This window comes from Salmo trutta, chromosome 2 (assembly GCF_901001165.1).
Source record: "Salmo trutta chromosome 2, fSalTru1.1, whole genome shotgun sequence".
NCBI classification, from domain to species: Eukaryota; Metazoa; Chordata; class Actinopteri; order Salmoniformes; family Salmonidae; genus Salmo; species Salmo trutta.
Window position 1 is genome coordinate 21,087,120 of NC_042958.1, and position 27,066 is coordinate 21,114,185.

Sequence of the window (27,066 nt, forward strand, 5' to 3'; positions counted from 1 at the left end):
TAACATATGGATGGTGAGGTACACTATATGGACAAAAGTATGTGGACAACCCTTCAAATTAGTGGATTCGGCTATTTCAGCTATACCAGTTGCTGACAGGTGTATAAAATCGAGCACACAGTCATGCAATCTCCACAGACAAACATTGGCAGTAGAATGGCTGGTACTGAAGAGCTCAGTGACTTTCAATGTGGCACCGTCATAGGATGCCACCTTTCCAACAAGTCAGTCCGTCAAATGTCTGCCCTGCTAGAGCTGCCCCGGTCAACTGTAAGTGCTGTTATTGTGAAGTGGAAACATCAAGGAGCAACAAAGGTTCAGCCGCAAAGTTGTAGGCCACACAAGCTCACAGAACGGGACCGCCGAATGCTGAAGTGCGTAAATCGTCTGTCCTCGGTTGCAACACTCACTAGTTCCAAACTGCCTCCTGAAGCAACGTCAGCACAATAACTGTTTGTTAGGAGCTTCATGAAAGGGGTTTCCATGGCCGAGCAGCCGCACACAAGCCTAAGATCACCATGTGCAATGCAAAGCATCGGCTGGAGTGGTGTAAAGCTCACCGCCATTGGACTCTGGAGCAGCGGAAACACGTTCTGTGGAGTGATGAATCACGCTTCACCATCCGGCAGTCCGATGAACGAATCTGGGTTTGGCGGATGCCAGGAGAACGATACCGGCCCGAATGCATAGTGCCAAATGTGAATTTTGGTGAAAGGGGAATAATGGTATGGGGCTGTTTTTCATGGTTCAGGTAAGGCCCTGCAAAAAAATCTTAACGCTACAGCATATAATGACGTTCTAGACGATTCTCTGCTTCCAACTTTGTGGCAACAGTTTGGGGAAGGACCTTTCCTGTTTCAGCATGACAATGTCCCCGTGCACAAAGCGAGGTCCATGCAGAAATAGTTTGTCGAGATCGTTGTGGAAGAACTTGACTGGCCTGCAGAGACCTGACCTTAACCCAACCTTTGGAATGAATTGGAACGCCGACTGCAAGCCAGGTCTAATCACCCAAAATCAGTGCCCAACCCCACTAATGCTCTTGTGGCTGAATGGAAGCAAGTCCCCACAGCAATGTTCCAACATCTAGTGGAAAGCCTTCCCAGAAGAGTGGAGGCTGTTATAGTAGCAAAGTGGGGACCAACTCCGTATTAATGCCCATGATTTTGGAATGAGATGTTTGACGAGCAGGTGTCCACATACTTTTGGCCATGTAATATATTGTAGTCAGTGCTGAGGTTCTATTGACTTCTATTTTAATATGGGATCAGACAAGTCACTCACCTCCTTAATGTCTACTAGAGACTTGGAGTGTCTGCTGAGAAGCTGCTGCTTCTCCTGAGGGGTGAGGCGAGGGTTAGCGTCCTGACCCTTCAGAGGAGAACCCTCCCCAGAGGGGCCTGGTGGGCCCTGGGGCCGTGGCAGAGGGCTGAGGGGGGCATCAAAGATCATCTGATAGTGTCTGATGAGGAGCTCCACGATGAGGGCCTGGTAGGGGTAGTCCACCAGGGAGGACAGGGACACCTCGGCGTCCGTCTGTCTTGGTTTGATTAGCGTGGGGCCGAAGATTATACCTAGGTTACTGGCTGTCATCTTGTTCTCCTCCGCCTGCTCGGTCACCCTACAGGGGTGAGGAAGGATGAAATATGAAGGTGGACTTCTGCTTCATTGTTACTGCTGTTGCAGTTTTGTGTTGTCACTTTGTGGGATGTGTGGGTTTTAAGTTGTGTATGTGTATTTATAGGGTTGTAATTCTGCCTTGAGATCCGCTGACTTAACTCAAAGTGTCCCATTGAAATCAATAAATGATTTAGGTGAAAGTCAGAGATGTAAGCGCTGGTTAACTCATCTAAATTCTCTGAATAGATTCGGTACCTGTGCAGGTGTTGGATGAGGAACTGCAGGGTCTTGTAGTGGGCCGGGGGCAGCTGTCTCAGGAGGTCTTTGATCTTGAAGAGGACCCGGTTGAGCTCCACGCTGACCTGTGGAGGGGTCAGGGAGGCGGGGCTGACCCTGGATGCCTCCACCTCGTCCACGATGATGTTCTGGCTCTCCTTGGCCAGGCCGATGAAGTCGTTGTAGAAACGGAACAGGATGAGAGGCTCTGGAAGCTGCAGGAAGAGAAAATAAACAAGGAAGTTAATTTTAAACTGGAATGACAAAAATATGAAGACAAATATACAACAGACAGGACTGGAGACAAAGAGATAAGCATTTAGGAGTATAAACTAGCAATGAATGAAGAGAAGGAAGATAAGTAAATATTATTGGGCTAGTGTGTGGTCTGTCCGATGTACTCTGTAACCAGCAAATATCTTGTCCTGAAGAATTGTGTGTGTGAAACCCACCTGTCTCAGGTAAAGTTTTAGCACATTGCTGATGTCATGGGGGTAAAGGTCAGATAGCTCCACCAGGTCCTTGCCGTTCTCAAATGCCTGACAGAGCTTCTCCACACGAGACTTGGCCCCATTCACACGATAGATCCCCTGGACAACCAAGATACAACACAGCAGCCCATATTATTCTCCTAAAAATCATTATTTAGCAGCAAAAAACACTGAGATATTTAATTTAAAAAAAACTGGGGTGGATGACGTCTGAAACAATAGAGAATATTAGCTATACTATAGCTAGGCAACATAATCTTACTTTAAAAAGCTAGCATAATGTTACCTTGATGTCCAGCGCTCTATTCTCAATCTCCGAGGTACACTTCCTGATGATGAAAGGAATACCATCTGGGTTGTTCCTAGCTGCCTGGGTGAAGTCAACACCAAAGAGGTGCAGTCTACCCTGGAGTTTCTTATGACCACACTGGATGGCCAGAGTCTCCAAACACTTCTTATGGCAAGCCAGGGAGCACTGGGAAACAGCAGAGGAGTCAAAGAGTGAATATCCATGTCAGCTAGCAATAATACTGTATATATATGCCACTTAGCAGTGAGTGCATATATTTCAGTAAGTGTATGTGATCCCTGTGGGAATTGAACCCACGACCTTGACGTTGCCAGCACCCCACTCTCACAGAGCCACACAGGACCACAGTGTTACATAATCGTCTAAATAACCATTCCCCTCAAGTAACCATCTTTCACTGTCCTGTTCCAATATATCCAAATGTGAATGTTTCCATAAATATATAATGCAACTCTATCTAAAATAAGCAGAGCTGAGAGAACATTCTAACAAGAGGATCGTACAGGCTCCCAGAGGGTAACAAAAGGTCTTTGGTTTCCGCTGCACGTCCCCTTTTAATGAGTCCAAATACCTAGTGCTGGATGATGGAGAAGTCACTCTAAATGACAACTGATAGTCTGTGGACTCTCATGTGGCTACTTGTCATCTACAACCGCTTTCCTATTGGTGCTAATCAAATCAAACTTTATTTGCCACATGTGCCGAATACAACAAGTGTAGACTTACTTACAAGCCCTTAACCAACAGTGCAGTTCAAGAAGAAGAAAATATTTACCAAGTAGGCTAAAATAAAAAGTAATAATAAAAATAACACAATAAGAATAACAATAACGAGGCTATATACAGATGTCACCGGTACTGAGTCAGTTTGCGGAGGTACAGGCTAGTTGAGGTAACCTGTACATGTAGGTGGGGGCGAAGTGACTATGCATAGGTAATAGAGGTCGACCGATTTTTCAACACCGATACCGATTATTGGAGGACCAAAAACCCGGTACCGATTAATCAGCCGATATATATATATATATATCTGTAATAATGACAATTACAACAATACTGAAGGAACAATGAACACTTTTATTTTAACTTTATATAATACATCAATAAAATCAATTTAGTATCAAATAAATAATGAAACATGTTCAATTTAGTTTAAATAATGCAAAAACAAAGTGTTGGAGAAGTAAGTAAATGTGCAATACGTGCCATGTAAAAAAGCGAACGTTTAAGTTCCTTGCTCAGAACATGAGAACATATGAAAGCTGGTGGTTCCTTTTAACATGAGTCTTCAATATTCCCAGGTAAGACGTTTTAGGTTGTAGTTATTATAGGAATTATAGGACTATTTCTCTCTATACGATTTGTATTTCATATACCTTTGACTATTGGATGTTCTTATAGGTACTTTAGTATTGCCAGCATAATCTCGGGAGTTGATAGGCTTGAAGTCATAAACAGCACAATGCTTGAAGCATTGCGAAGAGCTGCTGGCAAACGCAGGAAAGTGCTGTTTGAATGAATGCTTACGAGCCTGCTGCTGCCTACCACCGCTCAGTCAGACTGCTCTATCAAATTATAGACTTAATTATAATATAATAACACACAGAAATATGAGCCATTAATATGGTCAAATCCGGAAACTATCATTTCGAAAACAAAACGTTTATTCTTTCAGTGAAATACGGAACCGTTCCGTATTTTATCTAACGGATGGCATCAATAAGTCTAAATTGTGCTGTTACATTGCACAACCTTCAATGTTATGTCATAATTATGTACAATTCTGGCAAATTAGTTCGCAATGAGACAGGCGGCCCAAACTGTTGCATATACCCTGACTCTGCGTGCAATGAACGCAAGAGAAGTGACCCAATTGCCCCAGTTAATATTGCCTGTTAACATGAATTTCTTTTAACTAAATATGCAGGTTTAAAAAAATATACTTGTGTTTTGATTTTAAGAAAGGCATTTATGTTTATGATTAGGTACATTGGTGCAACGACAGTGCTTTTTTCGCGAATGCGCTTGTTAAATCACCCGTTTGGCGAAGTAGACTGTGATTCAATGATAAATTAACAGGCACCGCATCGATTATATGCAACACAGGACAAGCTAGATAAACTCGCAATAGCATCAACCATGTGTAGTTAACTAGTGATTATGTTAAGATTGTTTTTTATAAGATAAGTTTAATGCTAGCTAGCACCTTACCTTGGCTCCTTGCTGCACTCGCATCACAGGTAGTCCGCCTGCCACGCAGTCTCCTCGTGGAGTGCACTGTAATTGGCCATAATCGGTGTCCAAAAATGCTGATTACCGATTGTTATGAAAACTAGAAATCGGCCCTAATTAATCGGCCATTCCGATTAATCGGTCGACCTCTAACAGATAACAAACAAACAGCGAGTAGCAGCACGGGGGGGTCAGTCAATGTAAATTGTCTGGTGGCGATTTTTATGAATTGATCAGCAGTCTATTGGCTTGAGGGTAGAAGCTGTTAGGAGCCTTTTGGTCCTAGACTTGGCGCTCCAGTACTGCTTGCCATGCGGTAGCAGAAAAAACAGTCTATAACTTGGGTGACTGGAGTCTCTGACAATTTTATGGGCTTTCCTCTGACACCGCCTATTATATAGGTCCTGGATGGCAGGAAGCTTGGCCCCAGTGATGTACCGGGCCGTTCGCACTACACTCTGTAGCTCCTTATGGTCAGATGCCAAGCAGTTGCCATACCAAGCGGTGATGCAACTGGTCAGGATGCTCTCAATGGTGCAGCTGTAGAATCTTTTGAGGATCTGGGGTCCCATGCCAAATCTTTTCAGTCTCCTGAGGGGGAAAAGGTTTTGTCGTGCCCTCTTCACGACTGTCTTGGTATGTTTGGACCATGATAGTTCGTTAGTGATGTGGACATCAAGGAACTTGAAACTCTCGACCCGCTCCACTACAGACCCGTCGATGTTAATGGAGGCCTGTTTGGCCCGCCTTTTCCTGTAGTCCACGATCAGCTCCTTTGTCTTGCTTACATTGAGGGAGAGGTTTTTTTCTTGGCACCACACTGCCAGTTCTCTGACCTCCTCCCTATAGGCCATCTCATCGTTGTTGGTGATCAGGCCTACCACTGTTGCGTTGTCAGCAAACTTAATGATGGTGTTGGAGTCGTGTTTGGCCACGCAGTCGTGGGTGAACAGGGAATACAGGAGGGGACTAAGTACACACCCCTGAGGGGCCCAAGTGTTAAGGATCAGTGTGGCAGACGTGTTGTTGCCTACTCTTACCACCTGAGGGTGGCCCGTCAGGAAGTCCAGGATCCATTTGCAGAGGGAGGTGTTTAGTCTCAGAGTCCTTAGCTTAATGATGAGCTTCGTGGGCACTATGGTGTTGAATGCTGAGCTGTAGTCAATGAACAGCATTCTTACATCTCACCTTTTGTCCAGGTGAGAAAGGGCAGTGTGGAGTGCGATTGAGATTGCGTCATCTGTGGATCTGTTGGGGCGGAATGCGAATTGAAGTGGGTCTAGGGTGTCCGGGAGGATGCTGTTTATGTGAGCCATGACCAGCCTTTCAAAGCACTTCAAGGCTACCGACATGAGAGATGAGTGCCACGGGGCGGTAATCATTTAGGCAGGTTACCTTCGCTTCCTTAGGCACAGGGACTATGGTGGTCTGCTTGAAACATGTAGGTATTACAGACTCGGTCAGGGAGAGGTTTAAAATGTCAGTGAAGACACTTGACAGTTGTTCCACGCATGTTTTGAGTTCACGTCCTGGTAATCTGTCTGGCCCAGTGGCTTGGTGAATGTTTACCTGTTTAAAGGTTTTGTTCATATCGGCTACCTAGAGCGTTATCACACAGTCATCCAGAACAGCTGGTGCTCTTGTGCATGCTTCAGTGTTGCTTGCCTCGAAGCAAGCATAAAAGGCATTTAGCTCGTTTGGTAGGCTCGTGTCACTGGGCAGCTCGCGTCTGGGTTTCCCTTTGTAGTCCGTAATAGTTTTCAAGCCCTGTCACATCCGACGAGCGTCAGAGCCGGTGTAGTAGTATTCAATTTTAATCCTGCATTGACACTTTGCTTGTTTGATGGTTCATCTGAGGGCATAGCGGGATTTCTTAAAAGCGTCCGGATTAGTTTCCTGCTCCTTGAAAGCGGCAGCTCCAGCCTTTAGCTCGATGCGGATGTTGCCTGTAATCCATGGCTTCTGGTTGGGATATGTACGTACAGTCACTGTGGGGATGACGTCATCGATGCACTTATTGATGAAGTCGATGACTGAGGTGGTGTATTCCTCAATGCAATTGGATGTATCCTGGCACATATTCCAGTCTGTGCTAGCAAAACAGTCCTGTAGTGTAGCATCCGCGTCATCTGACCACTTCCGTATTGAGCGAGTCACTGGTACTTCCTGCGTTAATGTTTGCTTGTAAGCAGTAATCAGGAGGATAGAATTATGGTCAGATTTGCCAAATGGAGGGCGGGGGAGAGCTTTGTATGCATCTCTGTGTGTGGAGTAAAGATGGTCTAGGATTTTTCCCCCCTGGTTGCACATGTGACATGCTGGTAAAAATTTGGTAAAACTGATTTAAGTTTGCCTGCATTAAAGTCCCCGGCCACTAAAAGCGCCGCTTCTGGGTGAGCATTTTCTTCTTTGCTTATGGCCTTATAGAGTTGGTTGAGAGCAGTCTTAGTGCCAGCTCCGTTTTGTGGTGGTAAATAGACAAATAATACAGACGAGAACTCACTTCGTAGATAATGAGGTCTGCAGCTTATCATAATTATTTGGTTACTTACTGTACTTCGAGACTTCTTTAATATCAGACATCGCGCACCAGCTGTTATTGACAAAAAGACACACACTCCCACTCCTTGTCTTACCAGAGGTAGCGTCTCTGTTCTGCCGGTGCATGGAAAATCCCGCTAACTCTATATTGTCCGTATCTTTCGTTCAGCCACACCCCGGTGAAACATAAGATGTTACAGTTTTTAATGTCCCGTTGGTAGGATAAACTTAATAGTAGGTCATCAATTTTATTTTCCAATGATTGCACGTTAGCAAGAAGAATGGAAGGCATCGGGAGTTTACTCGCTCGCCTCCGGATTCTCAGAAGGATCCCCGATCTGCGTCACCTTTCCGGCGTCTTTTCTTCACGCAAAAGGTGTGGATCTGGGCCTGTTCCAGTGAAAGCAGGATATCCTTCTTGTCAGACTCGTTAAAGGAAAAGGTTTCTTCCAGTCCATGGTGAGTAATCGCTATTCTGATGCCCAGAAGTTATTTTCGGTCATAAGAGACGGTAGCAGCAACATTATGTACACAATAAGTAAAAAAAAATAAGTTACATAAAACTCAAAAAAATTGGTTGGGAGAATGTAAAACGTCAGCCATGTTCTTCGGGCGCCAGTATGTCTTATTTGGTTACTTACTGTACCCAAAATCACATTTTGCTCTACCTGAAGTACCCCCTCATGTTCCACTGATCATTAGGCCTATGGTCTTAAGAGTCTTTCCAATTCCCCCCTGTGGATAGGCCAGGTACTTCCAGGGGTAGAACATCCCAGATTGAAAACCACTGCACTCACCTCCTCACACTCAGCCCCATGGAAGACCACCAGACTATCACACTCTCTGCACTTGGACAGGGCCCTCAGCTTCCTCAGCTTGTGTGTCTGGGCTGCCTTGGACATCTGGGTGTTACGGAACGGACCTGGGGAACTGGCTGTCTCTATCAGCATCTCACTCAGACCTGAGGGAGAGAAGAGACAGAGAGGAGGGAAAGAAAGCGAGAGAGAGAGGGAGGGAGTCAGTATCATCTCCATTAAAAGCATCACTCTCAGTATTATTGGTCTTTTCTGTTGTTGGTCCAAACGTTGTTTTGCTCAGTGAGTGTAATATTAATAATAATCATAATTTTGGTGGGTGCTTATGCAAAACTCCATTGTTTAGCTGGAATGGAAGTTTTTATACTGTATGTTTGACTGTGATATGTGGTTGTAACAACTATCTTAAGATGAATACACTAATTGTAAGTCGCTCTGGATAAGAGCATCTGCTAAATTACTAAAATGTCAAATGTACAGTGCCTTTAGAAAGTATTCACACCCCTTGACTTTTACCACATTTTGTTGATTAAATTGAGATTTTGTGTCACTGGCCTACACACAATACCACATAATGTCAAAGTGGAATTATGTTTTTAGAAATGTTAACAAATTAATAAAAAATGAAAAGCTGAAATGTCTTGAGTCAATAAGTATTCAATTCCTCTGTTATGGCAAGCCTAGAAAAGTTCAGTAGTAAAAATGTGCTAAACAAGTCACATAATAGGTTGCATGGACTCACTCTGTGTGAAATAGTAGTGTTAACATGATTTTTGAATGACTACCTCATCTCTGTACACCACACATACAATTATCTGTAAGGTCCCTCAGTCGAGCAGTCAATTTCAAACACAGATTCAAACACAAAGACCAGGGAGGTTTTCCAATGCCTCACAAAGAAGGGCACCTATTGGTAGATGGGTAAAAATAAAAAAAGCAGACATTGAATATCCCTTTGAGCACACTGAAGCTATTAATAACAGTTCGGGTGGTGTATCAATACACCCAGTATACACCGACTACATATCATCCACTACAAAGATAAGGAGTCCTTCCTAACTCAGTTGCCAGAGAAGAAGGAAACCGCTCAGGGATTTCATAAGGCCAATGGTGACTTTGAAACAGTTTAATGGCTGTGATAGGAGAAAACTAAGGATGGATCAACAACCAAAATGACAGAATGAAAAGAAAGAAGGAAGCCTGTACAGATTAAAAATATTCCAAAACATGCATCCTGTTTGCAATAAGGTACTAAATAAAAAATGCAAAAAATGTGGCAAAGTACTTTATGTCCTGAACACAAAGTGTTATGTTTGAGGCAAATCCAATAAAACATATCACTGAATACCACTCTCCATATTTGGAACCCAGGGGTGGCTGCATCATGGTATAGGTATCCTTGTCATCGGCAAGGACTTGGGTAGTTTTTTAGGATAAAAAGAAAAGGAATAGAGCTAAGCACAGTTAAAATCCTAGAGGAAAACCTGGTTAAGTCTGCTTTCTAACAGACACTGGGAGACAAATTTCCCTTTTAGCAGGACAATAACTTAAAACACAAGGACAAATCTACATTCGAGATGCTTACCATGACATTGAATGTTCCTAAGTGATCTAGTTACAGTTTTGACTTAAATTGGATTGAAAATCTATGGCAAGACTTTAAAATGGTTGTCTAGCAATGATCAACAACCAACTTGACAGAGATTGAAGAATTTTTTAATAAGAATTGTATAATCTAGGTGTGCAAAGCTCTTAGAGACTTACATTTAGCAGACACTCTTATTCAGAGCGGCTTACAGGAGCAATTAGGGTTAAGTGCCTTGCTCAAGGGCACATCGACAGATTTTTCATCTACACGGCTCAGGTATTCAAACAAGCAACCTTTCGGTCACTGGCCAAACGCTGTTTTATTTTTTTTACCCCTTTTTCTTCCCAATTTTGTGATATTCAACTGATAATTACAGCCTTGTCCCATCGCTGCAACTCCAGTACGGACTCGGGAGAGGCGAAGGTCGAGAGCCATGTGTCCTCCAAAACACGACCCTGCCAAGCTGCACCGCTTCTTGACACACTTCTCGCTTAACACGGAGCCAGCCACACCAATGTGTTGGAGGAAACACCGTCCAACTGGCAACCGTGTCAGCGTAGATGCACCCTGCCCACCACAGGAGTGTCTAGAGCGCGATGGGACAAGGACCCGGGTCTGTAGTGACGCCTCTAGCATTGCGATGCAGTGCCTCAGACTGCTGCGCCACTCAGGAGGCCATGGCCCAACGCTCTTAACCGCTAGACTACATGCCACCACTTACTCAGAAACACTCACAGCTGTAATCGTTGCCAATGGTGATTCTAACATGTTTTGACAGGGGTTTGGATACTTATGTAAATGTGATATTTCTGTATTTTATTTTCAATAAAGTTGCGCACATTTCTGAAAACATGTTTTCACTTTGTCATTATTGGGTATTGTGTGTAGATGGGTGAGAACAAAACATATATTTAATTCACGCTGTAACACAACAAAATGTGGAATCAAGGGGTATGACTACTTTCTGAAGGCACTGTAAATGTTTTACATACAGATCTATTACTGTATTGATTCATAGTTTTTTATGTTGATAACACAAATGTATCAGTTACTTGGGGTGGCAGGTAGCCTAGGTTGCAAGATCAAATCCTGAGCTGACAAGGTAAACATCTGTTGTTCTGCCCCTGAACAAGGCAGTTAACCCACTGTTCCTAGACTGTCATTGAAAATAAGAATTTGTTCTTAACTGACTTGCCTAGTTAAAGAAATGTATAAAAAATATAGTTATATTTGACTGTGTAAAACCTAGCGGTACTACATATTTCTCTGAGTGAGGCGGATATTTACCATTTTGATTATTTGTCTCTCTGAAATGAAACCATCAATGATACATTTCAAACAAATACGTCTGTCTTTAAACAACTCCATGCCATGATTAGTGAAAAAACACACCAATCTCGTTCATAAGATCTTTTAACAATAAAAGCTAACTTACCCACATTTCTGAAAATGGATATATAGTGTTTTAGAAAGAAGATCTCTTATACACGTGTGTAATTGGAAATGTGTTTTTTTGCATATCCCAACTCCCCCTGAGACACCCTCTGAGAGTGAGGTCGCAGCCAGTGTCTGCCATTATCAACAGCGACCCTGGAGCAATAAGGGTTAAGTGCCTAGCTCAAGGGCACATCGGTAGATTTGTTCACCATGGAGATTCAAAATAGCAACATTTACTGGACTAATGCTCTAACTGCTAGCCTACCTTTGCTTTGCTGCTGAAGAGATTATTGCTCCAAATGAGACTGTCAACTGTTACCACATACTCTTATGACATTTCAAGCAACTGTTAAACCACACACACACACACACACACACACACACAGACACACACACACACACACACACACCTACACACACACACACACACACACACACACACACACACACACACACACACACACACACACACACACACACACCTTCCCTGAACTTCCCTTTGCCAAAGCAAGCATATAGAAACATATCAAATGAATGAACTCTCTGACTCACCGTTGTCTGACGGCGAGGGTGGCTCTCTCTCGTCCAGGTCATCAGCTGACGACATAGTCCCCGTGGAGGGGGTTCTGGGTAATCTCCTCTTGAAATCACCTAAGCAGGAGGCAGTGAACGCACGACATATTCTCATAGTAACTTCTCAATACAACTGTCTAGCTACTCAGTACTACTGTCCACCGTCTAAATGAGGCCTGGTCTAGTAGTAATATCAATTGTATGCAGTAAGCACGCATGACTGTAGGTCGTTTTGGATGAAAGTGTCTGCTAAATGGCACATATTATGTTATTATATATTATATTATTATATTTATTAGTAGATCCTTGGTTTTAGGTTATCTCAGAATGTCTGCTCCTTTCTAGCAATAGCTTCAAGCCTGGCTTGGTATGAACTGAGCGACTGTCGAAGAGTGTCCAGCTATTATAACACAGGACCCTCCAATGGCAAGAGGTCAGGGGACCAACAGGGGACCACCCACGAGTCATTCTGGGTGATTCACAGCTACATTCAATGATCAATCCTTCTGGTTGATCCCTTACTGTTCTGATAATGGCCTGGACTAGAGGCCAACGTCAGACAAGTGATAGGCCACATTCCACACATTTCTCCAGACATTGGGGCACTTTGGAAATATAGGACTGACTAGATAGCAAACTCTCATTCCAATCATTCTAGATATGTATGAGTCCAAAGGTGCTAACGAGTCAGATTGCTTAATCCAGTTAAATGAACTATAACTAGTTAAATAAAACATCTCACTCTGGAACGCTTGTTTTGTATGATTATAACATGATTGTAACACTATAATTAATTTGAAGGAAGCACATCGTAACGCTATTAGATAATCAACACAAAATAACACCAGAACAACCCAAAACTCCAGAAAATGTCACTGTTATTTACACAGCCTGTAGATCACGTCCCTCTCCAGGGTATTATAGATACACCTTCAGGACTCAGGCATGCTCCCACTGTCAGTCTGTCTGTCTCTGTGTCTGGTTATTTTATTTTTCGTCTGTCTCTGTCACGTCTAGGAGGGAGGCTGCTATGATATAACAACCATCAATCAATTCCTTTCAACAGGTGATGAAAGCTAAGGCAGACAGGGGGCGGAGCTGGTTGGTGCCAGGTGTTTGGAAGGTGGCTGCCAAGCCAATGGATAGAAGGTTGTGTGGAGATATGGCCCTGGGCTAGGAAGGGTATATAGGGAGGAGGTGGGTGGAGAGATGGGGCCTTACCTGGGCTGGCGGTGGGGGAGTCCATGGATCTGGACTCGCTGCTGCCTCCGGCGCTCTCTGAGTCACTGCACATCCCCCCGCCCTGACTACCCGTTCCCCAGGGTCGGAACGGGCCCTGGATCCTCAGAGCTGGAACACACAATAGGAAATACTCATTCTGCATCTGTTACTGTACTCTTCCAATACATTTGCATTTATCCAATCATTCATAACTGAAAATCTTTTACGTTTAGTTATTGAAACATTTTAAACAAAATGAATGCATGAATGTAGCTATTCAGAAATTCAGCTCATTCAAATTCAGTCAAGGAAACATGGACTAGACTGGCTAATTGCATCCTCATTGATAAAGGCATAATGAGTGGGTTATGTGTGGGATAGAGGACACATTAATTCAGTATCAAGTGGTTTACATGGAAACACTTGATGATCACAAAAGGAGATCATCATCCCATAGACCTCTGTACACATCAAACGAATACAAACAAAAAATGATATATCATGAATGGGTTGATTATGTAAGCATTCCTTTTACATTCAAAACATGTATTTTTTTCTCAATGCCTATGAGGTCCTGGACATGAAGAAGATTGAGATTACCAAACTGTAAAAGTAATTCAACATCTACCGAAGATTATGACAGGGGGAAGTTTTGCCTACTAAAAAAATATTGGGGGTAAAGTGTTAATTTGGCCTGCAGTGAAGTGTGAGATAAGTCTATCAGTGTCATGAGCTGATCTGAGTGCGTGTGAATGAGTGTGTGAGAGTGTGTGTGAAGGTGTGTGTGTCCCTGAATGACAGACAGTCAACCTGGAGGCTTCCAGACTCACTCACACCAACACAAGCACAACACATACACTCTCGCACACTCTCGCTCACCCAAGTTATGTGTACATATCTACCTAATTTACCTCGTACCGCTGCACATGGACACGGTACTGGTACTCTGTGGATATAGCCAAGTTACCATTACTCACTGTGTATTTATTATTACTTGTATTATTACGTGTTATTACTGTTTTATTATTTCTCTATTTTCTTTCTCTCTGCATTGTTGGGAAGATCCCGTAAGTAAGCATTTCACTGTAAGTTTACACCTGTCGTTTACGAAGCATGCGACAAATATAATCTGATTTGATTTGGATTTGATCTCTATCTCGTGTATGCTTTAAAAGAAAAATTAGTGTTTTCATTCCTTCCTCTTGTTGTTTATTAACCTGTATTATAGGATCAAGCCTCATCAGAAACCCGCATGTATTTCTCCATAAATGACTAGGCTATCACTAGACTACCTTGGATGTCGGTGCTGCTGTTGGACCGTCTCTCAGAGATCTTGGCGGGCCGTGTGTTGACCGGGCTCTCCACCTCGTTGGTCCCCAGGAAGTCCCCAGAGGTGACGGACATCTGAGACAGGTTACCGTGGGAACTGTGGGTACTGCAGTGGGTGCTGCTCAACGACCGCTTGGCGAGGGGCAACCTGGGAAGAGTTTAGATGAACATTCCATCTCACGTTATAGGCAACATAGAGATTATCAAGTGTCTTGTGACGGTACTGTAATCAATCAACATGAACTCACATGGACGGATCCATAGCCTTTACATACATAATCACCAAACTGAATATCTGAGAAAGGCAATTGATTATTCCCATTAACATCAATAGAAACCTGAAATGAACAGCCCAATCAACATTCACATATGTGGAAATTGATAACGGACTACTAATAATCAATGGATCTAATACCAATCAACGGGCCCTCCTACAAAGACGTGCATATAGGCAGTCTATAGGATATAGGTCTATAATGAACCCCTGCTTCCCCTCCGTGTCGCCCCACTGCTTTTGCTCAGAGAAGTAAACAAACCAAGAACAAAGTATCTACGTCCACACTCTGTTTCACTACGTACATCCTTACACAAGCAGAGTCTATGACGACCACTCATGAACGGAAGGGCTAAAAATGATATTTTTTTGTATGAAGTTAAGAATGGTCCAGTGGGCAAACTTGGGCCTATCTTACATCTGTACACGGATCAGCAAGAGAGTTGAACAACTTAGATTGTAGTTTCAGTCCGAAGGCATGGCCTGAAATAGTATTATGAAAACAGAGTTTTCCCCTTCCCCCTACCTCTTTCTTCACCTCTCTCTCTCTTTCTCTTTCCCATGACCAGTCACTACCTCAGGAAGTCCTGCAGACCAAACTCAATTGTGTTCCCCTCTCTAACACAATCCCTCTAAAAAAAATCTCTCTCTTTCTCTCTCTCTCGCGCTCTTTCTCTCTCTCTCGCTCGCTCTCTCCCGCTCTCCCAGTCACTCGTTCTCTCAGCAAATCACTAAATATAATACCATTCTCCATAAGGCTTTTTCTCTCAAAACACAATCTTCCTGCTCTCCCACAGAGAGCAACTCACTAATTTGTTCATATGATGGCACTCATGGAGATCTCATCCTATTTACGATGATGCTTCACAAGTTTTTAGGCACACACACACACACACACACACACACACACACACACACACACACACACACACACACATACACACACACACACACACACACACACACACACACACACACACACACACACACACACACACACACACACTATTTATGTTTAAGGATCAAAGAGTGAGTTTAAGCCAAAGTAGTAGAATAATCAAAATCACAGCATCCATCCAGTGTTCCCCTCACCCTGCGTTGTTACAGTGTGAGACGGTGGCGTCGAAGGAGTAGGACTCCACCCTGGGTCTGTCTGACTGGGCAGGAAGACTCCTGACGAAGCCAACGTATCGCTGACCCGGCTCGTACAGCTTGGCGCTCTCACACAGAGACTGGTGGTTGACGGGTAGAGACACAACCTGGGCCTGCTGAAGCTGGAACCAATTCACTGTCACCTGAGGAGACGTACACACAGAGAAAACCCATGAGATACAGCACCCATAAAATTAGAATGAGCTTTTATGACAGTATCTACACCAGACAAAATGTCAAAAAATGGCCTTTAGTAGTCACTGGACATACTATATACATACTATATTACTATCTACTATATTTTGGGGAATATTTGATTTTACTCAAAACATTTGGATCCTGTAAGATATATTTGTCAACATACTGCTTTCAGAGTGAGGTCACACTGGAAGACCAGCTTTCGTAACTGGGTGAGGATCTCACTCTTGGTGTTGGCCAGGTCCACTCTCTTCACCCCTAAATCTGTCAGACAGGCCTTGCAGTGGTCTCTGGCCTCATCCGCCTATGGAAAAGAGTGGGGGGGGGGGGGGGGGGGGGGAGAATAACATGTCAAGCAGAACTGCACACAACTACAATCAATATGTCAATGTGGATTCCCATGTAGCAGTTATGGGTTCCCGAGTGGCACAGTGGTCTACAGACACCCTGGTTTGAATCCAGGCTGTATCACAACCGGCTGTGATTGGGAGTCCCATAGGGCGGCGCACAATTGGCCCAGTGTCGTCCGGGTTTGGCTGGTGTAGGCCGTCATTGTAAATAAGCATTTGTTCTTAACTGACTTGCCTAGTTAAATACATTTTTTAAATAAAAAATGGGTTAGTTGTTCAGAAGTGGTTAACTCTGGATAAGAGCATCAACTAATAAGAGCGTCGACTAATTCAGTAACCCTAGGCCTCAAGCTTTGGGCCTCAGTGGGTAACTATGGGCCTAAGGGATGAGCTATGTGTTTCAGGGATGATCTATGGGCCTCACGGATGATCTATGGGCCTCACGGATGATCTATGGGCCTCACGGATGAGCTATGGGCCTCAGAGATGACATGGATGAGCTATGGGCCTCAGACATGACATGGATGAGCTATAAACCTTAGGGACAAGACATTTTACCTTCTGCAGAGCCTCTTCCTCCAGCCTGCGTCTCTTCTCCAGCTTGGCTGCTCCCAGCTGCTCCTCCTCTACTCGGCTGGTGGACACCCGGGCCTTCTCATACTCCTCCTGTCTCTGGGCCTGCAGAACACGGGCCTTCCTCAGGGCACTGTCCGCCTCATGCTGAAAACACACACAGCGTTAACACAAGGGAAACACAAGGCAAACAAACACACTAAACCACACACATGTACGCACACAAACATGTCTGCTACAAAATTGTTGACTCAGCCCTAATCATTGTTCTTTTTTCAACCAATTTTCTGTCACACTACAAAGGCAAAACATGGTTCCACAACACACAAAGGAAACACAAATAAACTGTCTTTAGAGATACACACTAACCAACTCAGTCCTTAGAAATACACACTAACCAACCCAGTCCTTAGAGGTACACAATAACCAACCCAGTCCTTAGAGGTACACACTAACCAACCCAGTCCTTAGAGATACACACTAACCAACCCAGTCCTTAGAGGTACACACTAACAAACACAGTCCTTAGAGATAAACACGAACCAACCCAGTCCTTAGCGATACACACTAACCAACTCAGTCCTTAGAAATACACACTAACCAACCCAGTCCTTAGAGGTACACAATAACCAACCCAGTCCTTAGAGGTACACACTAACCAACCCAGTCCTTAGAGATACACACTAACCAACCCAGTCCTTAGAGGTACACACTAACAAACACAGTCCTTAGAGATAAACACTAACCAACCCAGTCCTTAGAGATACACACTAACCAACCCAGTCCTTAGAGATACACACTAACCAACCCAGTCCTTAGAGATAAACACTAACCAACCCAGTCCTTAGAGATAAACACTAACCAACCCAGTGCTAAGAGATGCACACTAACCAACCCAGTCCTTAGAGATAAACACTAACCAACCCAGTCCTTAGAGATACATACTAACCAACCCAGTCCTTAGAGATAAACACTAACCAACCCAGTCCTTAGAGATACACACTAACCAACCCAGTCCTTAGAGATAAACACTAACCAACCCAGTCCTTAGAGATAAACACTAACCAACCCAGTCCTTAGAGGTACACACTAACCAACCCAGTCCTTAGAGATAAACACTAACCAACCCAGTCCTTAGAGGTACACACTAACCAACCCAGTCCTTAGAGATAAACACTAACCAACCCAGTCCTTAGAGATACACACTAACCAACCCAGTCCTTAGAGATAAACACTAACCAACCAAATCCTTAGAGATTTACACTAACCAACCCAGTCCTTAGAGATACACACTAACCAACCCAGTCCTTAGAGATACACACTAACCAACCCAGTCCTTAGAGATACACACTAACCAACCCAGTCCTTAGAGATAAACACTAACCAACCCAGTCCTTAGAGATAAACACTAACCAACCCAGTGCTAAGAGATGCACACTAACCAACCCAGTCCTTAGAGATAAACACTAACCAACCCAGTCCTTAGAGATACATACTAACCAACCCAGTCCTTAGAGATACATACTAAACAACCCAGTCCTTAGAGTTACACACTAACCAACCCAGTCCTTAGAGGTACACACTAACCAACCCAGTCCTTAGAGATAAACACTAACCAACCCAGTCCTTAGAGATACACACTAACCAACCCAGTCCTTAGAGATAAACACTAACCAACCCAGTCCTTAGAGATAAACACTAACCAACCCAGTCCTTAGAGATAAACACTAACCAACCCAGTCCTTAGAGATACACACTAACCAACCCAGTCCTTAGAGATACACACTAACCAACCAAATCCTTAGAGATTTACACTAACCAACCAAGTCCTTAGAGATACACACTAACCAACCCAGTCCATAGAGATACACACTAACCAACCCAGTCCTTAGAGATACACACTAACCAACCCAGTCCTTAGAGATACACACTAACCAACCCAGTCCTTAGAGATAAACACTAACCAACCCAGTCCTTAGAGATAAACACTAACCAACCCAGTGCTAAGAGATGCACACTAACCAACCCAGTCCTTAGAGATAAACACTAACCAACCCAGTCCTTAGAGATACATACTAACCAACCCAGTCCTTAGAGATACATACTAAACAACCCAGTCCTTAGAGTTACACACTAACCAACCCAGTCCTTAGAGGTACACACTAACCAACCCAGTCCTTAGAGATAAACACTAACCAACCCAGTCCTTAGAGATACACACTAACCAACCCAGTCCTTAGAGATAAACACTAACCAACCCAGTCCTTAGAGATAAACACTAACCAACCCAGTCCTTAGAGATAAACACTAACCAACCCAGTCCTTAGAGATACACACTAACCAACCCAGTCCATAGAGATACACACTAACCAACCAAATCCTTAGAGATTTACACTAACCAACCAAGTCCTTAGAGATACACACTAACCAACCCAGTCCTTAGAGATACACACTAACCAACCCAGTCCTTAGAGATACACACTAACCAAACCAGTCCTTAGAGATAAACACTAACCAACCCAGTCCTTAGAGATAAACACAAACCAACCCAGTCCTTAGAGATAAACACTAACCAACTTAGTCCTTAGAGAATTATACTAACCAACCCAGTCCTTAGAGATTTACACTAACCAACTTAGTCCTTAGAGATACACACTAACCAACCCAGTCCTTAGAGACACAGTACACACTAACCAACCCAGTCCTTAGAGATAAACACAAACCAACCCAGTCCTTAGAGATAAACACTAACCAACTTAGTCCTTAGAGATTTACACTAGCAACCCAGTCCTTAGAGATACACACTAACCAACCCAGTCCTTAGAGATACAGTACACACTGACCAACCCAGTCCTTAGAGATACATACTAACAAACCCAGTCCTTAGAGATACATACTAACCAACCCAGTCCTTAGAGATACATACTAACCAACCCAGTCCTTAGAGATACAGTACACACTGACCAACCCAGTCCTTAGAGATACATACTAACAAACCCAGTCCTTAGAGATACATACTAATCAACCCAGTCCTTAGAGATACATACTAACCAACCCAGTCCTTAGAGGTACATACTAGCCAACCCAGTCCTTAGAGAAATACACTAACCAACCCAGTCCTTAGCGATACACACTAACCAACGCAGGCCTTAAAGATAAACACTAACCAATCCAGTCCTTAGAAATGCAGTACATACTAACCAACCCAGTCCTTAGAGATACATACTAACCAACCCAGTCCTTAGAGATAAACACTAACCAACCCATTCCTTAGAGATACAGTACATACTAACCATCCCAATCCTTAGAGATACATACTAACCAACCCAGTCCTTCGAGATAAACACTAACCAACCCAGTCCTAAGAGATACACACTAACCAACCCAGTCCTTAGAGATACACACTAACCAACCCAGTCCTTAGAGATACATACTAACCAACCCAGGCCTTAAAGACAAACACTAACCAACCCAGTCCTTAGAGATAAACACTAACCAACCCAGTCCTTAGAGATACATACTAACTAACCCAGTCCTTAGTGATAAACACTAACCAACCCAGTCCTTAGAGATACAGTACATACTAACTAACCCAGTCCTTAGAGATAAACACTAACCAACCCAGTCCTTAGAGATACAGTACATACTAACCAACCCAGTCCTTAGAGATACACACTAACCAACCCAGTCCTTAGAGATACACACTAACCAACCCAGTCCTTAGAGATACAGTATGTACTAACCAACCCAGTCCTTAGAGAAAAACACTAACCAAACCAGTCCTTAGAGAAATACACTAACCAACCCAGTCATTAGAGATGCATACTAACCAACCCAGTCCTTAAAGATAAACACTAACCAAACCAGTCCTTAGAGATACATACTAACCAACCCAGTCCTTAGAGATACACACTAACCAACGAGTCCTTAGAGATACACACTAACCAACCCAGTCCTTAGAGATACAGTACATACTAACCAACATAGTCCTTAGAGATACACACTAACCGACCCAGTCCTTAGAGATAAACACTAACCGACCCAGTCCTTAGAGATAAACACTAACCAACCCAGTCCTTAGAGATATACACTAACCAACCCAGTCCTTAGAGATACAGTACATACTAACCACCCCAGTCCTTAAATATACATACTAACCAACCCAGTCCTTAGAGATACACACTAACCAACTCAGTCCTTAGAGATACATACTAACCAACCCAGTCCTTAGAGATAAACACTAACCAACCCATTACTTAGAGATACAGTACATACTAACATCCCAATCCTTAGAGATACATACTAACCAACCCAGTCCTTCGAGATAAACACTAACCAACCCAGTCCTAAGAGATACACACTAACCAACCCAGTCCTTAGAGATACATACTAACCAACCCAGGCCTTAAAGACAAACACTAACCAACCCAGTCCTTAGAGATAAACACTAACCAACCCAGTCCTTAGAGATACACACTAACCAACCCAGTCCTTAGAGATAAACACTAACCAACCCAGTCCTTAGAGATAAACACTAACCAACCCAGTCCTTAGAGATACACACTAACCAACCCAGTCCTTAGAGATACATACTAACCAACCCAGGCCTTAAAGACAAACACTAACCAACCCAGTCCTTAGAGATAAACACTAACCAACCCAGTCCTTAGAGATACATACTAACTAACCCAGTCCTTAGTGATAACACTAACCAACCCAGTCCTTAGAGATACAGTACATACTAACTAACCCAGTCCTTAGAGATAAACACTAACCCAACCCAGTCCTTAGAGATACAGTACATACTAACCAACCCAGTCCTTAGAGATACACACTAACCAACCCAGTCCTTAGAGATACACACTAACCAACCCAGTCCTTAGAGATACAGTATGTACTAACCAACCCAGTCCTTAGAGAAAAACACTAACCAACCCAGTCCTTAGAGAAATACACTAACCAACCCAGTCATTAGAGATGCATACTAACCAACCCAGTCCTTAAAGATAAACACTAACCAACCCAGTCCTTAGAGATACATACTAACCAACCCAGTCCTTAGAGATACACACTAACCAACGAGTCCTTAGAGATACACACTAACCAACCCAGTCCTTAGAGATACAGTACATACTAACCAACATAGTCCTTAGAGATACACACTAACCGACCCAGTCCTTAGAGATAAACACTAACCGACCCAGTCCTTAGAGATAAACACTAACCAACCCAGTCCTTAGAGATATACACTAACCAACCCAGTCCTTAGAGATACAGTACATACTAACCACCCCAGTCCTTAAATATACATACTAACCAACCCAGTCCTTAGAGATACACACTAACCAACCCAGTCCTTAGAGATACACACTAACCAACCCAGTCCTTAGAAATACACACTAACCAACCCAGTCCTTAGAGATACACACTAACCAACCCAGTCCTTAGAGATACACACTAACCAACCCAGTCCTTAGAGAGACACACTAACCAACCCAGTCCTTAGAGGTACATACTAACCAACCCAGTCCTTAGAGATACATACTAACCAACCCAGTCCTTAGAGATACATACTAACCAACCCAGTCCTTAGAGGTACACACTAACCAACCCAGTCCTTAGAGATAAACACTAACCAACCCAGTCCTTAGAGATAAACACTAACCAACCCAGTCCTTAGAGATAAACACTAACCAACCCAGTCCTTAGAGATACACACTAACCAACCCAATCCTTAGAGATAAACACTAACCAACCCAGTCCTTAGAGATACACACTAACCAACCCAGTCCTTAGAGATACACACTAACCAACCAAATCCTTAGAGATACAGTACATACCAACTAACCCAGTCCTTAGAGATAAACACTAACCTTAGAGGTACATACTAACCAACCCAGTCCTTAGAGATACATACTAACCAACCCAGTCCTTAGAGATACATACTAACCAACCCAGTCCTTAGAGGTACACACTAACCAACCCAGTCCTTAGAGATAAACACTAACCAACCCAGTCCTTAGAGATAAACACTAACCAACCCAGTCCTTAGAGATAAACACTAACCAACCCAGTCCTTAGAGATACACACTAACCAACCCAGTCCTTAGAGATACACACTAACCAACCAAATCCTTAGAGATTTACACTAACCAACCCAGTCCTTAGAGATACACACTAACCAACCCAGTCCTTAGAGATACAGTACACACTAACCAACCCAGTCCTTAGAGATAAACACTAACCAACACAGTCCTTAGAGATAAACACTAACCAACCCAGTCCTTAGAGGTACACACTAACCAACCCAGTCCTTAGAGATAAACACTAACCAACCCAGTCCTTAGAGGTACATACTAACCAACCCAGTCCTTAGAGATAAACACTAACCAACCCAGTCCTTAGAGGTACACACTAACCAAACCAGTCCTTAGAGATAAACACTAACCAACCCAGTCCTTAGAGATACACACTAACCAACCCAGTCCTTAGAGATACACACTAACCAACCAAATCCTTAGAGATTTACACTAACCAACCCAGTCCTTAGAGATACACACTAACCAACCCAGTCCTTAGAGATACAGTACACACTAACCAACCCAGTCCTTAGAGATAAACACTAACCAACCCAGTCCTTAGAGATAAACACTAACCAACTCAGTCCTTAGAGATTTACACTAACCAACCCAGTCCTTAGAGATACACACTAACCAACGAGTCCTTAGAGATACACACTAACCAACCCAGGCCTTAAAGATAAACACTAACCAACCCAGTCCTTAGAGATACATACTAACCAACCCAGTCCTTAGAGATGCAGTACATACTAACCAACCCAGTCCTTAGAGATACATACTAACCAACCCAGTCCTTAGAGATAAACACTAACCAACCCATTCCTTAGAGATACAGTACATACTAACCATCCCAATCCTTAGCGATACATACTAACCAACCCAGTCCTTCGAGATAAACACTAACCAACCCAGTCCTAAGAGATACACACTAACCAACCCAGTCCTTAGAGATACACACTAACCAACGAGTCCTTAGAGATACACACTAACCAACCCAGGCCTTAAAGATAAACACTAACCAACCCAGTCCTTAGAGATACATACTAACCAACCCAGTCCTTCGAGATAAACACTAACCAACCCAGTCCTAAGAGATACACACTAACCAACCCAGTCCTTAGAGATACTCACTAACCAACCCAGTCCTTAGAGATACATACTAACCAACCCAGGCCTTAAAGACAAACACTAACCAACCCAGTCCTTAGAGATAAACACTAACCAACCCAGTCCTTAGAGATACATACTAACTAACCCAGTCCTTAGTGATAAACACTAACCAACCCAGTCCTTAGAGATACAGTACATACTAACTAACCCAGTCCTTAGAGATAAACACTAACCAACCCAGTCCTTAGAGATACAGTACATACTAACCAACCCAGTCCTTAGAGATACACACTAACCAACCCAGTCCTTAGAGATACACACTAACCAACCCAGTCCTTAGAGATACAGTATGTACTAACCAACCCAGTCCTTAGAGAAAAACACTAACCAACCCAGTCCTTAGAGAAATACACTAACCAACCCAGTCATTAGAGATGCATACTAACCAACCCAGTCCTTAAAGATAAACACTAACCAACCCAGTCCTTAGAGATACATACTAACCAACCCAGTCCTTAGAGATACACACTAACCAACGAGTCTTTAGAGATACACACTAACCAACCCAGTCCTTAGAGATACAGTACATACTAACCAACATAGTCCCTTAAGAGATACACACACTAACCCAACCCAGTCCTTAGAGATAAACACTAACCAACACCAGTCCTATAGAGATAAACACTAACAACCCAGTCCTTAGAGATATACAACTAACCAAACCCAGTCTTAGCGATACAGTTCATACTAACCACCCCAGTCCTTTGAGATACATACTACTAACCCACGTCCTTAGAGATAAAACACTAACCAACCCATTCCTTAGAGAAGATAAACACTAACCAACCAGTCCTTAGAGATACACACAACCAACCAAGTACATTAGAAAATACACATAACAACCAGTCCTTAGGATACACACTAACCAACCCAGTCCTTAGAGATACACACACTAACCAACCCAGTCTTAGAGATACACACTTACCAACCAAGGCCTTCGAGGTACATACTAACCAACCCAGTCCTTAGAGATCATAATAACTCAACCAGTCCTAGAGATACATACTAACCCAACCCAGTCCTTGGTACACACTAACCAACCCAGTCCTTAGAGATAAACACTAACCAACCCAGTCCTTAGAGATAAACACTAACCAACCCAGTCCTTAGAGATAAACACTAACCAAACCCAGTCCTTAGAGATACACACTAACCAACCCAGTCCTTAGAAATACACACTAACCAACCCAGTCCTTAGAGATACACACTATCCAACCCAGTCCTTAGAAATACACACTAACCAACCCAGTCCTTAGAGATACACACTAACCAACCCAGTCCTTAGAGATACACACTAACCAACCCAGTCCTTAGAGATACAGTACACACTAACCAACCCAGTCCTTAGAGATACACACTAACCAACCCAGTCCTTAGAGATACACACTAACCAACCAAATCCTTAGAGATTTACACTAACCAACCCAGTCCTTAGAGATACACACTAACCAACCCAGTCCCTTAGAGATACAGTACACACTAACCAACCCAGTCCTTAGAGATAACACTAACCACCCAGCTTAAAACCACTAACCAACCCAGTCCTTAGAGATAAACACTAACCAACCCAGTCCTTAGAGATAAACACTAACCAACCCAGTCCTTAGAGGTACACACTAACCAACCATCCTTAGAGATAACACTAACCAACAAGTCCTTAGAGATACACACTAACCAAACCAGCTCCTTAGAGATACACACTAACAACCAAATCCTTAGAGATTTACACTAACCAACCCAGTCCTTAGAGATTACACACTAAACAAACCCAGTCCTTAGAGATACAGTACACACTAACCAACCCAGTCCTTAGAGAGAAACACTAACCAACCCAGTCCTTAGAGATAAACACTAACCAAACTCAGTCCTTAGAGATTTACACTAACCAACCCAGTCCTTAGAGATACACACTAACCAACCCAGTCCTTAGAGATACACACTAACCAACCCAGTCCTTAGAGATACACACTAACCAACCCAGTCCTTAGAGATACACACTAACCAACCCAGTCCTTAGAGATACATACTAACCAACACAGGCCTTAAAGACAAACACTAACCAACCCAGTCCTTAGAGATAAACACTAACCAACCCAGTCCTTGGAGATACATACTAACTAACCCAGTCCTTAGTGATAAACACTAACCAACCCAGTCCTTAGAGATACAGTACATACTAACTAACCCAGTCCTTAGAGATAAACACTAACCAACCCAGTCTTTAGAGATACAGTACATACTAACCAAACAGTCCTTAGAGATACACACTAACCAACCCAGTCCTTAGAGATACACACTAACCAACCCAGTCCTTAGAGATACAGTATGTACTAACCAACCCAGTCCTTAGAGAAAAACACTAACCAACCCAGTCCTTAGAAAAATACACTAACCAACCCAGTCCTTAGAGATGCATACTAACCAACCCAGTCCTTAAAGATAAACACTAACCAACCCAGTCCTTAGAGATACATACTAACCAACCCAGTCCTTAGAGATACACACTACCCAACGAGTCCTTAGAGATACACACTAACCAACCCAGTCCTTAGAGATACAGTACATACTAACCAACATAGTCCTTAGAGATACACACTAACCAACCCAGTCCTTAGAGATAAACACTAACCAACCCAGTCCTTAAGAGATAAACACTAAACAACCCAGTCCTTAGAGATATACACTAACCAACCCAGTCCTTAGAGATACAGTACATACTAACCACCCCAGTCCTTAGAGATACATACTAACTAACCCAGTCCTTAGAGATACACACTAACCAACCCAGTCCTTAGAAATACACACTAACCAACCCAGTCCTTAGAGATACACACTA

General features: G+C 43.2%; 1 protein-coding gene across 4 annotated transcripts in view; it reads right to left on the reverse strand.

Moving 5' to 3' along the window:
• Positions 1-27,066, reverse strand: part of arhgap29a (Rho GTPase activating protein 29a) — an 80,993-nt gene that overhangs the window by 2,780 nt on the left and 51,147 nt on the right. For all 4 annotated transcript variants that reach the window (XM_029698140.1, XM_029698131.1, XM_029698147.1 and 1 more), the window contains 11 exons: positions 16,966-17,127; positions 16,224-16,361; positions 15,800-16,002; positions 14,397-14,581; positions 13,105-13,233; positions 11,863-11,961; positions 8,268-8,431; positions 2,674-2,862; positions 2,349-2,486; positions 1,876-2,111; positions 1,285-1,621 (listed from right to left, as the gene is read on the reverse strand). In XM_029698140.1, coding sequence (XP_029554000.1) covers positions 1,285-1,621; positions 1,876-2,111; positions 2,349-2,486; positions 2,674-2,862; positions 8,268-8,431; positions 11,863-11,961; positions 13,105-13,233; positions 14,397-14,581; positions 15,800-16,002; positions 16,224-16,361; positions 16,966-17,127 — 1,980 coding nt within the window. The remainder of the gene's footprint in view (positions 1-1,284; positions 1,622-1,875; positions 2,112-2,348; positions 2,487-2,673; positions 2,863-8,267; positions 8,432-11,862; positions 11,962-13,104; positions 13,234-14,396; positions 14,582-15,799; positions 16,003-16,223; positions 16,362-16,965; positions 17,128-27,066) is intronic.